The sequence below is a fragment of the Hypanus sabinus genome, unplaced genomic scaffold (assembly GCF_030144855.1).
Source record: "Hypanus sabinus isolate sHypSab1 unplaced genomic scaffold, sHypSab1.hap1 scaffold_1452, whole genome shotgun sequence".
NCBI lineage: Eukaryota > Metazoa > Chordata > Chondrichthyes > Myliobatiformes > Dasyatidae > Hypanus > Hypanus sabinus.
Genome location: NW_026779526.1, coordinates 1 through 17538, shown reverse-complemented (window position 1 = coordinate 17538; position 17538 = coordinate 1). Strand labels below are relative to the sequence as shown.

The 17538-nt window shown below is 55.7% G+C and overlaps 1 protein-coding gene across 1 annotated transcript in view; it reads right to left on the bottom strand.

The window, feature by feature from the left end:
* Positions 1-14634, bottom strand: part of LOC132386988 (chloride channel protein-like) — a gene marked incomplete at its 5' end in the record, with an annotated part of 88710 nt that extends 74076 nt beyond the window's left edge. Inside the window, 3 exons of the mRNA XM_059959346.1 lie at positions 1573-1706; positions 13902-14030; positions 14506-14634. Coding sequence (XP_059815329.1) covers positions 1573-1706; positions 13902-14030; positions 14506-14634 — 392 coding nt within the window. The remainder of the gene's footprint in view (positions 1-1572; positions 1707-13901; positions 14031-14505) is intronic.
* Between the last annotated feature and the right edge of the window lie 2904 nt (positions 14635-17538).

Genomic DNA, 17538 nt, shown 5'->3' with positions numbered 1-17538 from the left:
TCAGACAGAGTGTGAATCTCCCTCCACACCGTCCCATCATACACTCCCGGGGTCAGACACAGAGTGAATCTCCCTCCACACCGTCCCATCATACACTCCCGGGGTCAGACACAGAGTGAATCTCCCTCCACACCGTCCCATCACACACTCCCGGGGTCAGACACAGAGTCAATCTCCCTCCACACCGTCCCATCACACACTCCCGGGGTCAGACAGAGTGTGAATCTCCCTCCACACCGTCCCATCACACATTCCCGGGGTCAGACACAGAGTGAATCTCCCTCCACACCGTTCCATCACACAGTCCCGGAGTCAGACACAGAGTGAATCTCCCTCTACACCGTCCCATCACACACTCCCGGGGTCAGACACAGTGTGAATCTCCCTCCACACCGTCCCATCACACACTCCCGGGGTCAGACACAGAGTGAATCTCCCTCCACACCGTCCCATCACACACTCCCGGGGTCAGACACAGAGTGAATCTACCTCCACACCGTCCCATCACACACTCCCGGGGTCAGACACAGAGTGAATCTCCATCCACACCTTCCCATCACACACTCCTGGGGTCAGACACAGAGTGAATCTCCCTCCGCACCGTCCCATCACACACTCCCGGGGTCAGACACAGAGTGAATCTCCATCCACACCTTCCCATCACACACTCCTGGGGTCAGACACAGAGTGAATCTCCCTCCGCACCGTCCCATCACACACTCCCGGGGTCAGACACAGAGTGAATCTCCCTCCACACCGTCCGATCACACACTCCCGGGGTCAGACACAGAGTGAATCTCCCTCCACGCCGTCCCATCACACTCTCCCAGGGTCAGACACAGAGTGAATCTCTCTCCACACCGTCCCATCACACACTCCCGGGGTCAGACACAGAGTGAATCTCCCTCCACACCGTCCCATCACACACTCCCGGGGTCAGACACAGAGTGAATCTCCCTCCACACCGTCCCATCACACACACCCGGGGTCAGACACAGAGTGAATCTCCCTCCACACCGTCCCATCGCACACTCCCGGGGTCAGACACAGAGTGAATCTCACTCCGCACCGTCCCATCACACACTCCCGGGGTCAGACACAGAGTGAATCTCCCTCCACACCGTCCCATCACACACTCCCGGGGTCAGACACAGAGTGAATCTCCCTCCACACCGTCCCATCACACACTCCCGGGGTCAGACACAGACAGAGGGAAACACTTGCCTGCTAATGGGGGAGTGGGTGATGATGGGGGTAGAATGTGGTGGAATAGGGGAGAAAATGAAGTGTAGAGAGAGGGGGAGAGAGATGGAGGGAGAAGGAAGGGGAGTGAGGTGAGAGGGAATGGACGGAAGGGGAACGAGGGTACTGAGAGGAGAGAGAGAGAGGGGGGTTGCAGAGAGATGGGTGTGAGGGATGGTTTGGAGGGGGAGAGAGAGAGGGGAAGGGTACGGGAGCGAGGATGGAAGAGGTGTGCGTGTGCGAGTGAGAGAGAGAGAGAAGAATATTTGATTCCTGAACAGATTGACCCGTCACCTCCCTCATGAGGGCTCGGTAGGACAGCTCACTCACCTCCTTGCCAACAGGCAAGCCAGTGCTGAGGACGGCCGTCAGACCCACCGTTTTGGCTATGAACGTACGGAAGGTGAGGTACTCGTGCAGAACTGCTCCCCGGATAATGGTCTTCAGTTCGGGAATCCCGGAGCCTGCGGTGTGGGGTTGAAGGGAGAGGGGAGAGAGGGAGGGAGGGGTAGAGAAGGGAGGGAGAGAGTTATTACAATCATTACACCTCAACCATCAGGAAGGAGGTACAGGAGCCTCAGGACCCACACCACCAGGTTCAGGGTCAGTTATCACCCCTCAACCATCAGGAAGGAGGGTCAGGAGCCTCAGGACCCACACCACCAGGTTCAGGGACAGTTATTACCCCTCAACCATCAGGAAGGAGGTACAGGAGCCTCAGGACCCACACCACCAGGTTCAGGGACAGTTATTACCCCACAACCATCAGGAAGGAGGTACAGGAGCCTCAGGACCCACACCACCAGGTTCAGGGACAGTTATTACCCCTCAACCATCAGGAAGGAGGTACAGGAGCCTCAGGACCCACACCACCAGGTTCAGGAACAGTTATCACCCCTCAACCATCAGGAAGGAGGTACAGGAGCCTCAGGACCCACACCACCAGGTTCAGGGACAGTTATTACCCCTCAACCATCAGGAAGGAGGTACAGGAGCCTCAGGACCCACACCACCAGGTTCAGGGACAGTTATCACCCCTCAACCATCAGGAAGGAGGTACAGGAGCCTCAGGACCCACGCCACCAGGTTCAGGAACAGTTATCACCCCTCAACCATCAGGAAGGAGGTACAGGAGCCTCAGGACCCACACCACCAGGTTCAGGGACAGTTATCACCCCTCAACCATCAGGAAGGAGATACAGGAGCCTCAGGACCCACGCCACCAGGTTCAGGAACAGTTATCACCCCTCAACCATCAGGAAGGAGGTACAGGAGCCTCAGGACCCACAGCACCAGGTTCAGGAACAGTTACCACCCCTCAACCATCAGGAAGGAGGTACAGGAGCCTCAGGACCCACACCACCAGGTTCAGGGTCAGTTATCACCCCTCAACCATCAGGAAGGAGGGTCAGGAGCCTCAGGACCCACACCACCAGGTTCAGGGACAGTTATTACCCCTCAACCATCAGGAAGGAGGTACAGGAGCCTCAGGACCCACACCACCAGGTTCAGGGACAGTTATTACCCCACAACCATCAGGAAGGAGGTACAGGAGCCTCAGGACCCACACCACCAGGTTCAGGGACAGTTATTACCCCTCAACCATCAGGAAGGAGGTACAGGAGCCTCAGGACCCACACCACCAGGTTCAGGAACAGTTATCACCCCTCAACCATCAGGAAGGAGGTACAGGAGCCTCAGGACCCACACCACCAGGTTCAGGGACAGTTATTACCCCTCAACCATCAGGAAGGAGGTACAGGAGCCTCAGGACCCACACCACCAGGTTCAGGGACAGTTATCACCCCTCAACCATCAGGAAGGAGGTACAGGAGCCTCAGGACCCACGCCACCAGGTTCAGGAACAGTTATCACCCCTCAACCATCAGGAAGGAGGTACAGGAGCCTTAGGACCCACGCCACCAGGTTCAGGAACAGTTATCACCCCTCAACCATCAGGAAGGAGGTACAGGAGCCTCAGGACCCACACCACCAGGTTCAGGGAAAGTTATCACCCCTCAACCATCAGGAAAGAGGTACAGGAGCCTCAGGACCCACACCACCAGGCTCAGGGTCAGTTATCACCCCTCAACCATCAGGAAGGAGGGTCAGGAGCCTCAGGACCCACACCACCAGGTTCAGGGAAAGTTATCACCCCTCAACCATCAGGAAGGAGGTACAGGAGCCTCAGGACCCACACCACCAGGTTCAGGAATAGTTATCACCCCTCAACCATCAGGAAGGAGGTACAGGAGCCTCAGGACCCACACCACCAGGTTCAGGGACAGTTATCACCCCTCAACCATCAGGAAGCAGGTACAGGAGCCTCAGGACCCACACCACCAGGTTCAGGAATAGTTATCACCCCTCAACCATCAGGAAGGAGGTACAGGAGCCTCAGGACCCACACCACCAGGTCCAGGGACAGTTATCACCCCTCAACCATCAGGAAGGAGGTACAGGAGCCTTAGGACCCACACCACCAGGTTCAGGAACAGTTATTACCCCTCAACCATCAGGAAGGAGGTACAGGAGCCTCAGGACCCACACCACCAGGTTCAGGGACAGTTATCACACCTTAACCATCAGGAAGGAGGTACAGGAGCCTCAGGACCCACACCACCAGGTTCAGGGACAGTTATCACCCCTCAGCCATCAGGCTCCAGAACCAGAAGGGACAACTTCACTCGCCCCATCGCTGAACTGTCCCCACAACCTCTGGACTGACTCTCCATCTCACTTTGTCGATATTAATTGCCTATTTATCAATTATCATTGTTTTCTCTCTGTGTTTGCACCGGGCGATCTCTCCGTGACTGAGTTATGGTTATGATTCTATTCTGGACGTACTGATTTTGCACCTCGGGGTTGTATCTGGCGACGGGGGTGTACTTTGATGATAAACTGACGTTGGAGGCGCCCCAGATGTTCCCAGTCCGGCGGGAAAGGAGGCGCTGGAGCTAAAGAGGGTGGCCACTGGGGTGAGGGGGGAAGGCGGGGAATGTACCCCCTCTTGGCGCCAGGTCCCACCGAGGTCGAGGCGCGTGCAAAGTCTGAGGGGCTCCGTGCAGCTCGGGCAGAGAAATCCAGGCCGCTCGGCCCATCCGGTCCCTGCTGACCCATTCAAACTGCCTGCTCCCTCCCCTCCCTGTCTCAATCCGAAGTTCTCCTAAACATTGAAATCCCAAACCCGCTTTGCCCCCTCGAGCTGGCAGCTCATTCCACACCCTCTCTGCCCTCGGGGTGAAGACATTGCCCGCCCCTCACGTTCCCCTTAAACTTCTCACCTTCCAAGTCACTTTTATTGTCGTTTCGACCATAACTGCCGGCACAGTACACAGTGAAAACGAGACGACGTTTTTCAACACAGGAAAAAGCTACACTAGACTACAGACCAACTGCAAGAGCCGGGCGTTAATGCTCCCTTGCCAAGACAAGTCAAGTCACTTTTATTGGCGTTTCGACCATAACTGCCGGCACAGTACACAGTGAAAACGAGACGACGTTTTTCAACACAGGAAAAAGCTACACTAGACTACAGACCAACTGCAAGAGCCGGGCGTTAATGCTCCCTTGCCAAGACAAGTCAAGTCACTTTTATTGTCATTTCGACCATAACTGCCGGCACAGTACATAGTAAAAACGAGACAACGTTTTTCAGGACCGTGGTGTTACATGACACAATACAAAAACTAGACTGAACTACGTAAAAACAACACAGAGAAAGCTACACTAGACTACAGACCTACCCAGGACTGCATACAGTGCACAGAACAGAGCAGGCATTACAATAAATAATAAACAGGACAATAGGGCAGTAAGGTGTCAGTCCAGGCTCTGGGTATTGAGGAGTCTGATGGCTTGGGGGAAGAAACTATTACACAGTCTGGTCGTGAGAGCCCGAATGCTTCGGAGCCTTTACCCAGACGGCAGGAGGGAGAAGAGTTTGTATGAGGGGTGCGTGGGGTCCTTCATAATGCTGTTTGCTTTGCGGATGCAGCGACTCGTGTAAATGTCCGTGAAGACGGGAAGAGAGACCCCGATGATCTTCTCAGCTGACCTCACTATCTGCTGCAGGGTCTTGTGATCCGAGACGGTACAATTTCTGAACCAGGCAGTGATGCAGCTGCTCGGGATGCTCTCTATACAACCCCTGTAGAAGGTGATGAGGATGGGGGGTGTGGTGGGAGACGGACTTTCCTCAGCCTTCGCAGAAAGTTGAGACGCTGCTGGGCTTTCTTTGCTGTGGAGATGGTGTCGAGGGACCGGGTGAGATTCTCCGCCAAGTGAACATCTTTGTTTTGTTCACATTCAGAGACAGGTTGTTGGCTCTGCACGTGAGATGGTGTCGAGGGACCGGGTGAGATTCTCCGACAGGGGAACACCAAGGAATCCGGTGCTCTGAACGATCTCTACCGAGGGGCCGTCGATGTTCAGCGGGGAGTGGTCGCTCCGTGCCCTAACCCCTGACTTCCGGTCTCAGTCAGACAGACATACTTTATCGATCCCGAGGGAAATTGGGTTTCGTTACAGCCGCACCAACCGAGAATAGTGTAGAAATATAACAATATAAAGCCATAAGTAATTAAATAATAATACTAAGTTAATCATGGCAAGTGGAAATAAGCCCAGGACCAGCCTATTGGCTCGGGGTGTCTGACACTCCGAGGGAGGAGTTGTAAAGTTTGATGGCCACAGGCAGGAATGACTTCCTATGACGCTCAGTGTTGCATCTCGGTGGAATGAGTCTCTGGCTGAATGTACTCCTGTGCCTAACCAGTACATTATGGAGTGGATGGGAGACATTGTCCAAGATGGCATGCAACTCGGACAGCATCCTCTTTTCAGACACCACCGTCAGAGAGTCCAGTTCCACATCACTGGCCTTACGAATGAGTCTGTTGATTGCGTTGGTGTCTGCTGCCCCAGCACACAACAGCAAACGTGATAGCACTGGTCACCACAGACTCGTAGAACATCCTCAGCATCGTCCGGCGGACGTTAAAGGACCTCAGTCTCCTCGGGAAATAAGAGTCCCAAGCAACCTCGGTGGGAGAAAGCTGGCTTGCTCCTGTCGAATCGCCCCCGCCAATCTTCGACGCTTCAAGGATTAGAGACCGAACCTGTTCGGTCTGTCCTGAAAAGCCATGTCACCCCCCCCCCCCCAGACGGCGGGGGGGGGTGTCTAAGACCAGAAGGCACAGCCTCAGGGGAGAGGGGGCGTCCGTTTGAGAAGGACAGATGAGGAGGAATTTCTTCAGTCAGAGAGTGGTGAATCCGTTGCTGGGTATATTTTAAGACAGATTCTTGATTGTTCAGGGAGAGGATGTGGGGCGGACAAGGAAATGGATCAGCCATAGAAAACCCACAGCACAACACAGGCCCTTCGGCCCACAAAGCTGTGCTGAACATGTCCCTACCTTAGAAAGTACCAGGCTTACCCACAGCCCTCTATTTACCTGTCCAAAAGTCTCTTAAAAGACCCTTTCGTATTCCCCCCAAAACCACCGTCGCCGGCAGCCCATTCCACACACTCTCTGAGTGAAAAACTTCTCCTCCGTACACACTCCCCAGCACCTTAAACCTGTGTCCTCTTGTGGCAACCATTTCAGCCCGGGGAAAAAGCCTCTGACTATCCACACCATCAATGCCTCTCATCATCTTGTACCCCTCTATCGGGTCACCTCTCACCCTCCGTCGCTCCGAGGAGAAAAGGCCGAGTTCACTCAACCTATTCTCACAGGGCACGCTCCCCAATCCAGGCAACATCCTTGTAAATCTCCTCCGCACCCTTTCTATGGTTTCCACATCCTTCCTGTAGTGAGGCGACCAGAACTGAGCACAGTACCCCAAGTGGGGTCTGACCAGGGTCATATAGAGCTGTAACATTACCCCTCGGCTCCTAAACTCAATCCAGGCAACATCCTTGTAAATCTCCTCCGCACCCTTTCTATGGCTTCCACGTCCTTCCTGTAGTGAGGCGACCAGAACTGAGCACAGTTCTCCAAGTGGGGTCTGACCAGGGTCCTATAGAGCTGTAACATTACCCCTCGGCTCCTAAACTCAATCCAGGCAACATCCTTGTAAATCTCCTCCGCACCCTTTCTATGGTTTCCACGTCCTTCCTGTAGTGAGGCGACCAGAACTGAGCACAGTACTCCAAGTGGGGTCTGACCAGGGTCCTATAGAGCTGTAACATTACCCCTCGGCTCCTAAACTCAATCCAGGCAACATCCTTGTAAATCTCCTCCGCACCCTTTCTATGGTTTCCACGTCCTTCCTGTAGTGAGGCGACCAGAACTGAGCACAGTACTCCAAGTGGGGTCTGACCAGGGTCCTATAGAGCTGTAACATTACCTCTCGGCTCCTGAACTCAATCCAGGCAACATCCTTGTAAATCTCCTCCGCACCCTTTCTATGGTTTCCACGTCCTTCCTGTAGTGAGGCGACCAGAACTGAGCACAGTACTCCAAGTGGGGTCTGACCAGGGTCCTATAGAGCTGTAACATTACCCCTCGGCTCCTAAACTCAATCCAGGCAACATCCTTGTAAATCTCCTCCGCACCCTTTCTATGGTTTCCACGTCCTTCCTGTAGTGAGGCGACCAGAACTGAGCACAGTACCCCAAGTGGGGTCTGACCAGGGTCCTATAGAGCTGTAACATTACCCCTCGGCTCCTAAACTCAATCCAGGCAACATCCTTGTAAATCTCCTCCGCACCCTTTCTATGGTTTCCACGTCCTTCCTGTAGTGAGGCAACCAGAACTGAGCACAGTACTCCAAGTGGGGTCTGACCAGGGTCCTATAGAGCTGTAACATTACCTCTCGGCTCCTGAACTCAATCCCACGATCGATGAAGGCCAACGCACCGTCCGCCTTCTCAACCACGGAGTCAACCCGATGAAACGGCAGAGCAGATTCAACGGGCCGAAGGGCCCCACGTGGACGTGAGCTGCCGGGTCAGGGACGGAGACGGCGTTCCCGAACCGTCGAGCGTCTGCTTCTGGGGGCCCCTGCGCCTGCTCCCCTCGTATCCGCACGGGCGAGGGGAGATTGATAAGTCTGTGGCCTGAGGTGGGAGGAGTCAGCTTTAGAGAGCCTGGCACGTTTACTTTCCAACATCGCCTCTTCCTACGCTGACACACTTAGTCCGGCGGTCGTGGCGCAGACAGACCTCGAACCGCCAGAGAGTGCCCACGGACGGGTGACCGAGAAGTCCTGTTGCCCCTTCAATGTCATGGTTAACTGACCATATATAGAGACGGGCCATCTCAGCCTCGTTTCTCTTTCCATCATCGACAATAGACAATAGACAATAGGTGCAGAAGTAGACCATTCGGCCCCTCGAGTCTGCACCGCCATTCTGAGATCATGGCTGATCATTCACTATCAATACCCAGTCCCTGCCTTGTCCCCATATCCCTTGATTCCCCTATCCATCAGATATCTATCCAGCTCCTTCTTGAAAGCATCCAGAGAATTGGCCTCCACCGTCTTCCGAGGCAATGCATTCCACACCTCCACAACTCTGGGAGAAGAAGCTCTTCCTCAACTCTGTTTTAAATAACTGACCTCTTATTCTCAATCCATGCCCTCTGGTACTGGACTCTCCCAACATCTGGAACATATTTCCTGCCTCAATCCTATCAAATCCTTTAATTATCTTAAACGTTTCAATCAGATCCCCCTCAGTCTCCTCAATTCCAGCGTGTACAAGCCCAGTCTCTCTGCGTAATATCGTCATGTATTCCGTATTCGTCTGTGCAAGTGATTAATAACCGAATTGAAGACAAGAGATATGTTTGTGGTCTACGTTGGTGTTCTGAGTGATGAACAGACGTGATGGAGAATGGGGTGCAGAGTTAACCCCCCTGAGAAACACAAACTATTGCTGTTGCTATGCTGCTCACGAGAGAGAGAGGGAGAGAGATAAAGCCCAGGCAAGAACGTTTGCTACAGATGAGAGGGGGAGAGAGACAGTTAATTAACTGTATTATGACTTCTGCTGCTGAGAGAGATGAAGAACAGAGGTAAAGGCATCTGCTACAGATAAGAGAGAGAGAGACGACTGATTTATGCATTATGGCTTCTTCGCTGACGGAAAGGTAAACAATCGTTCGCTGCAACGACGTTACTTCGCTCGTTAACATTCCTCAGGAGACAGCAGGAGTGGCCTGATTTGATGGACATGGTCAGTTTTAGTTGATGGATGGCTGATACCCCGTCAGAGGGGATAAAAGACGGGTGTGGGGAGACACCCCTCAGACACGCCAGTGGACACTGACCGACACCCACAGGAAGGTGGGGGCTTCGAGGACCGAATCAGGAGATCGGTCAATTAAGCTCACAGAGTGACGGCAGGACCGGTGGGGACGTGTGTGTGACCACTCATGCCAGAGTGACGAGTCCACCACAGAGGAACGGTCTGGCCGAGGACCGAGGGGTCAGAACCGAATGATCACAACGGAACGACGGATTAAGAAGGCCGCAGCTGCCTAATCTGCACTGTCTCTCTCACTCACTCCTCTCGTCCCCTCCCAGTCCTACCAACCACTGTCTCTCTCACTCACTCCTCTCATCCCCTCCCAGTCTTACCCCACCTCTCTCTCTCTCTCTCTCAATCTCTCACACTCCTCTCGTCCCCTCCCAGTCCTACCCCCACCTCTCTCTCTCTCTCTCTCAATCTCACACTCCTCTCGTCCCCTCCCAGTCCTACCCCCACCTCTCTCTCTCTCTCTCTCAATCTCTCACACTCCTCTCGTCCCCTCCCAGTCCTACCCCCACCTCTCTCTCTCTCTCTCTCTCTCTCAATCTCTCACACTCCTCTCGTCCCCTCCCAGTCCTACCCCCACCTCTCTCTCTCTCTCTCTCTCAATCTCTCACACTCCTCTCGTCCCCTCCCAGTCCTACCCCCACCTCTCTCTCTCTCTCTCTCTCACCCACTCCTCTCGTCCCCTCCCAGTCCTACCCCCACCTCTCTCTCTCTCTCTCTCAATCTCTCACACTCCTCTCGTCCCCTCCCAGTCCTACCCCCACCTCTCTCTCTCTCTCTCACCCACTCCTCTCGTCCCCTCCCAGTCCTACCCCCACCTCTCTCTCTCTCTCTCTCTCAATCTCTCACACTCCTCTCGTCCCCTCCCAGTCCTACCCCCACCTCTCTCTCTCTCTCTCTCTCACCCACTCCTCTCGTCCCCTCCCAGTCCTACCCCCACCTCTCTCTCTCTCTCTCTCAATCTCTCACACTCCTCTCGTCCCCTCCCAGTCCTACCCCCACCTCTCTCTCTCTCTCTCACCCACTCCTCTCGTCCCCTCCCAGTCCTACCCCCACCTCTCTCTCTCTCTCTCTCAATCTCTCACACTCCTCTCGTCCCCTCCCAGTCCTACCCCCACCTCTCTCTCTCCCTCTCTCTCTCTCTCTCTCTCTCTCTCTCTCTCTCTCCAACAAATTACAATACAACAACTGCAACTACCGCAGCACACATGAACTGAACTGAACTCTATATTCTGTTATGACAATTCATTTACCCCTGGACATTGATAGAGCTCGTTTATTGTTCATTATTATTCCTACACTTCTAGGTTTATTACAGCTAACCTGTTTTATATGTTTATTTGCATTCTTAATACTGCATTGTGCAGTTTACTAATAAAGACCTTCAGTTTTCGGTATCACCAGACTCCAACGGGTTCTTCTATTTCTGCTGCTCTGTAAACCCAGTTACGGGGTACGGGACAGTAGGAGGAGATGCGCTACACAGCTGTCGTTACGGGCACGTGCAGGCCAACTCTGAGAGATTCTGCAGAAGGTTTGAAGTTTAATAACTCATCGGGGGGCGAATGATAAGTTTGTGGCCTGCAGTAGGGAGATGAGTAATTACCTTTGAACTTTCTGCAGGATCTCTCAACGAGTTGACCTGCCCGTGCCCGTAACGACAGCTGTGCAGCTCATCTCCTCCGACCGCAGGCCACAAACTTATCTTTCCTTTCAACATTTTTATTAAGTACTTGCACAGACAGACACAGAATACATTACGATATTACGGAAACAGAAACAAGGTTGAAATGCCCCGTATCTGTGTATCCAGTAAGATAAATGTAATATTGAAAAGGTAACAGACTTAACCCCAGCTGGCGGTCCGAGATCCGCACGCTCCACGACCGCTGGACTAAGTGTGGAAATGTAGGAGGGGACGGTGTTGAAAAAATAAATGTGCGAGGCTTTTGAAAATTGACTCCTTTGACCTCGGGCCACGAGCATATCAATAACCCCTCCTATGTTGTGCTGGGACCGATACCCAGAGACACTGGCGCCCAGGAACTTAGACAATAGACAAGAGGTGCAGAAGTAGACCATTCGGCCCTTCGAGCCTGCACCGCCATTCTGAGATCATGGCTGATCAACTACGATCAATACCCGGTTCCTGCCTTGTCCTCATATCCCTTGATTCCCCTATCCATCAGATACCTATCCAGCTCCTTCTTGAAAGCATCCAGAGAATTGGCCTCCACTGCCTTCCGAGGCAGTGCATTCCAGACCCCCACAACTCTCTGGGAGAAGAAGTTTCTCCTTAACTCTGTCCTAAATGACCTACCCCTTATTCTCAAACCATGCCCTCTGGTACTGGACTCTCCCAGCATCTGGAACATATTTCCTGCCTCTAACTTGTCCGATCCCTTAATAATCTTATATGTTTCAATCAGATCCCCTCTCAATCTCCTTAATTCCAGCGTGTACAAGTCCAGTCTCTCTAACCTCTCTGGGTAAGACAGTCCGGACATCCCAGGAATTAACCTCGTGAATCTACGCTGCACTTCCTCTACAGCCAGGATGTCCTTCCTTAACCCTGGAGACCAAAACTGTAGACAATACTCCAGGTGTGGTCTCACCAGGGCCCTGTACAAATGCAAGAGGATTTCCTTGCTCTTGTACTCAATCAGACACCCCTCGTACGCTGGCCCGGGACCGATTCCCGGAGACGTCGGCGCCCAGGAACTCAGAACTTCTCGCGGATCGTCCCATCCAATTGTCCCCCTCGAGGGCCGGCGTGCGTCCCCTCGTCTCCCCCTTCCTGAGGTCCACGCACCGGCAACTGGGCCTCACTCAAGCGCCCCGGTCGGTCGCCCACTCTGAGGCCCGCTTCCCCACCGAGGTAGGCCGGGGGTTAGGTGAGGAAGGCGAGAAGATTAAGAAGGGGAAACGTCTCCGCTCGGAGAGCTGGTGAGGGCGAGGAACCGCCGGCGCACGCCAGCTCGATTTCAACGTTGGGGAGAAGCTCGGACGGGCTCGTGGATCCAGACACAACACCTATGGATGACCCTGGCCGACAAAGGGAGGGAAAAGCGTTCATCGTCCGGAATATCAACCACCCCCGTTGCTGGGGAACACCGGAGATGCTGGAGATCTGCGGCAAAGCACCGGGAACCCTGGCGGAGCTCAGCAGGTCAGGCAGCATCCAGGGAGGGCTATAAACTGTCAACGAGACACTTCACTGGGACGAGAATGCAAAGAGGAAGAGAGAAGAAACAGAGACGGGAACTGTGCACGGTGCTCCCGGTGTGTGGGTCTGACCCGGGGGGATACGGAGACAGGAACTGTGCACGGTGCTCCCAGTGTGTGTGGGTCTGACCCAGGGGGATACGGAGACAGGAACCGTGCACGGTGCTCCCGGTGTGTGGGTCTGACCCGGGGGGATACGGAGACAGGAACCGTGCACAGTGCTCCCGGTGTGTGGGTCTGACCCGGGGGGATATGGAGATGGGAACTGTGCACGGTGCTCCCGGTGTGTGGGTCTGACCCAGGGGGATACAGAGACGGGAACTGTGCACGGTGCTCCCAGTGTGTGGGTCTGACCCAGGGGGGGATACGGAGATGGGAACTGTGCATGGTGCTCCCGGAGTGTATGTCTCTGACCCAGGGGGGAATCAGAGACGGGAACCGTGCACGGTGCTCCCGGTGTGTGGGTCTGACCCGGGGGGGGATTGGGAGACGGGAACTGTGCATGGTGCCCCCGCTGTGTGTGGGTCTGACCCAGGGGGGAATCAAAGACGGGAACCGTGCACGGTGTTCCGGGTGTGTGTGGGTCTGACCCAGGGGGATACGGAGACGGGAACTGTGCACGGTGCTCCCGGTGTGTGGGTCTGACCCAGGGGGATACGGAGACAGGAACTGTGCACGGTGCTCCCGGTGTGTGGGTCTGACCCGGGGGGATATGGAGACAGGAACTGTGCACGGTGCTCCCAGTGTGTGGGTCTGACCCAGGGGGATACGGAGACGGGAACTGTGCACGGTGCTCCCGGTGTGTGGGTCTGACCCGGGGGGATACGGAGACGGGAACTGTGCACGGTGCTCGGTGTGTGGGTCTGACCCGCGGGGATATGGAGACGGGAACTGTGCACGGTGCTCCCGGTGTGTGGGTCTGACCCGGGGGGATATGGAGATGGGAACTGTGCACGGTGCTCCCGGTGTGTGGGTCTGACCCGGGGGGATATGGAGACAGGAACTGTGCACAGTGCTCCCAGTGTGTGGGTCTGACCCAGGGGGGGATACGGAGACGGGAACTGTGCATGGTGCTCCCGGTGTGTCTGGGTCTGAACTGGCGGGATATGGAGACGGGAACCGTGCACGGTGTGAAATGTTGTGGGGTTTGACGCTCACTCACCTGCCGCCTGAGGAGAGACGAACATGCAGAGGAGGGTGGAGAAGACGATGAGGACGAGGGGGAACCCGACCCAGACGAGGTACTGCAGCCAAAGACTGCTTTTGGCAAGGACGTACAGCCACTTGTATACTGGAGATGAAACAGAGGGAGGTGGGAGTGAGGCGGGACGGGACGGGGTAGAGAGGGAGGCAGGAGAGAATGGGGGAGAGAGGGAATGAGGGAGTTGGGAGAGGAGATTCTTGAGACAATTAACACTGCTAATTTCCACCGTACCTTTTTCCCCTCTCACACCTGCCCGTCCCATTCAATCACGCATTCCCTCCCTCCTGCCATCCCCCTTCCCTCTGCCACTTCCTCCTCCCTCCCTCATTCATTCCCTCGGAACCACACTCTGTCCCTCACCCGCCTGCTCCCACCACCCCTGTCGGCCCTCCCTCACTACCGCCCGCCCATCTCCGATTCCCCTTCCCTTCTCCCTCCCTCCCGGCACACCGGCCTCCCATCCCCCTCCATCAGTCCCATTACCGCACCCCTCAAACCTCTCCAGGCTCCCTCGCTCCAATGCCCAACCCCCACCGTCCCTCTCCTCGGCACCCTCACTCACAGTCCAGTCCCTGAGCACTGACGTAGTCCATCGCCCAGCTGACGAGAGCCATCACCAGCCCCAGGAGCAGGAGAAAGATCCAGTCCTCACCGAGGGAACTAACCAGACGCTGGTACAGCCAGCGTCTCGCTGCGGGAGGGGACAGACCGGTCAGACACAGAGTGACTCTCCCTCCACACCGTCCCATCACATACTCCCGGGGTCAGACACAGAGTGAATCTCCCTCCACAACGTCCCATCACTCTCTCCCGGGGTCAGACACAGAGTGAATCTCCCTCCGCACCGTCCCATCACACACTCCCGGGGTCAGACACAGAGTGAATCTCCCTCCACACCGTCCCATCACACACTCCCGGTGTCAGACACAGAGTGAATCTCCCTCCACACCGTCCCATCACACACTCCCGGGGTCAGACACAGAGTGAATCTCCCTCCGCACAGTCCCATCACACACTCCCGGGGTCAGACACAGAGTGAATCTCCCTCCATACCGTCCCATCACACACTCCCGGGGTCAGAGACAGAGTGAATCCCCCTCTGCACCATGCCATCACACACTCCCAGGGTCAGACACAGCGTGAATCACACTCCACACCGTCCCATCACACACTCCCGGGGTCAGACACAGAGTGAATCTCCCTCCACACCGTCCCATCACACACTCCCGGGGTCAGACACAGAGTGAATCTCCCTCCTCACCGTCCCATCGCACACTCCTAGGGTCAGACACAGAGTGAATCTCCCTCCACACCGTCCCATCACACACTCCTGGGGTCAGACACAGAGTGAATCTCCCTCCACACCGTCCCATCACACACTCCCGGGGTCAGACACAGAGTGAATCTCCCTCCACACCGTCCCCTCACACACTCCCGGGGTCAGACACAGTGTGAATCTCCCTCCACACCTTCCCATCACACACTCCCGGGGTCAGACGCAGAGTGAATCTCCCTCCACACCGTCCCATCACGCACTCCCGGGGTCAGACACAGAGTGAATCTCCCTCCACACCGTCCCATCACACACTCCTGGGGTCAGACACAGAGTGAATCTCCCTCCACACCGTCCCATCACGCACTCCCGGGGTCAGACACAGAGTGAATCTCCCTCCACACCGTCCCATCACACACTCCTGGGGTCAGACACAGAGTGAATCTCCCTCCACACCGTCCCATCACACACTCCTGGGGTCAGACACAGAGTGAATCTCCCTCCGCACCGTCCCATCCCACACTCCCGGGGTCAGACTCAGAGTGAATCTCCCTCCAGACCGTCCCATCACACACTCCCAGGGTCAGACACACAGTGAATCTCCCTCCACACCGTCCCATCGCACACTCCTGGGGTCAGACGCAGAGTGAATCTCCCTCCACACCGTCCCATCACGCACTCCCGGGGTCAGACACAGAGTGAATCTCCCTCCACACCGTCCCATCACACACTCCTGGGGTCAGACACAGAGTGAATCTCCCTCCACACCGTCCCATCACGCACTCCCGGGGTCAGACACAGAGTGAATCTCCCTCCACACCGTCCCATCACACACTCCTGGGGTCAGACACAGAGTGAATCTCCCTCCGCACCGTCCCATCCCACACTCCCGGGGTCAGACTCAGAGTGAATCTCCCTCCACACCGTCCCATCACACACTCCCAGGGTCAGACACACAGTGAATCTCCCTCCACACCGTCCCATCGCACACTCCTGGGGTCAGACGCAGAGTGAATCTCCCTCCACACCGTCCCATCACACACTCCTGGGGTCAGACACAGAGTGAATCTCCCTCCACACCGTCCCATCACACACTCCCGGGGTCAGACACAGAGTGAATCTCCCTCCACACCGTCCCATCACACACTCCCGGGGTCAGACACAGAGTGAATCTATCTCCACATCGTCCCATCACACACTCCCGGGGTCAGACAAAGAGTGAATCTCCCTGCACACCGTCCCATCACACACTCCCGGGGTCAGACACAGAGTGAATCTCCCTCCGCACCGTCCCATCACACACTCCCGGGGTCAGACACAGAGTGAATCTCCCTCCACAGCGTCCCATCACACACTCCCGGGGTCAGACTCAGAGTGAATCTCCCTCCAGACCGTCCCATCACACACTCCCAGGGTCAGACACACAGTGAATCTCCCTCCACACCGTCCCATCGCACACTCCTGGGGTCAGACGCAGAGTGAATCTCCCTCCACACCGTCCCATCACGCACTCCCGGCGTCAGACACAGAGTGAATCTCCCTCCACACCGTCCCATCACACACTCCTGGGGTCAGACACAGAGTGAATCTCCCTCCACACCGTCCCATCACGCACTCCCGGGGTCAGACACAGAGTGAATCTCCCTCCACACCGTCCCATCACACACTCCTGGGGTCAGACACAGAGTGAATCTCCCTCCGCACCGTCCCATCCCACACTCCCGGGGTCAGACTCAGAGTGAATCTCCCTCCACACCGTCCCATCACACACTCCCAGGGTCAGACACACAGTGAATCTCCCTCCACACCGTCCCATCGCACACTCCTGGGGTCAGACGCAGAGTGAATCTCCCTCCACACCGTCCCATCACACACTCCTGGGGTCAGACACAGAGTGAATCTCCCTCCACACCGTCCCATCACACACTCCCGGGGTCAGACACAGAGTGAATCTCCCTCCACACCGTCCCATCACACACTCCCGGGGTCAGACACAGAGTGAATCTATCTCCACATCGTCCCATCACACACTCCCGGGGTCAGACAAAGAGTGAATCTCCCTGCACACCGTCCCATCACACACTCCCGGGGTCAGACACAGAGTGAATCTCCCTCCGCACCGTCCCATCACACACTCCCGGGGTCAGACACAGAGTGAATCTCCCTCCACAGCGTCCCATCACACACTCCCGGGGTCAGACACAGAGTGAATCTCCCTCCACACCGTCCCATCACACACTCCCGGGGTCAGACACAGAGTGAATCTCCCTCCACACCGTCCCATCACACACTCCCGGGGTCAGACACACAGTGAATCTCCCT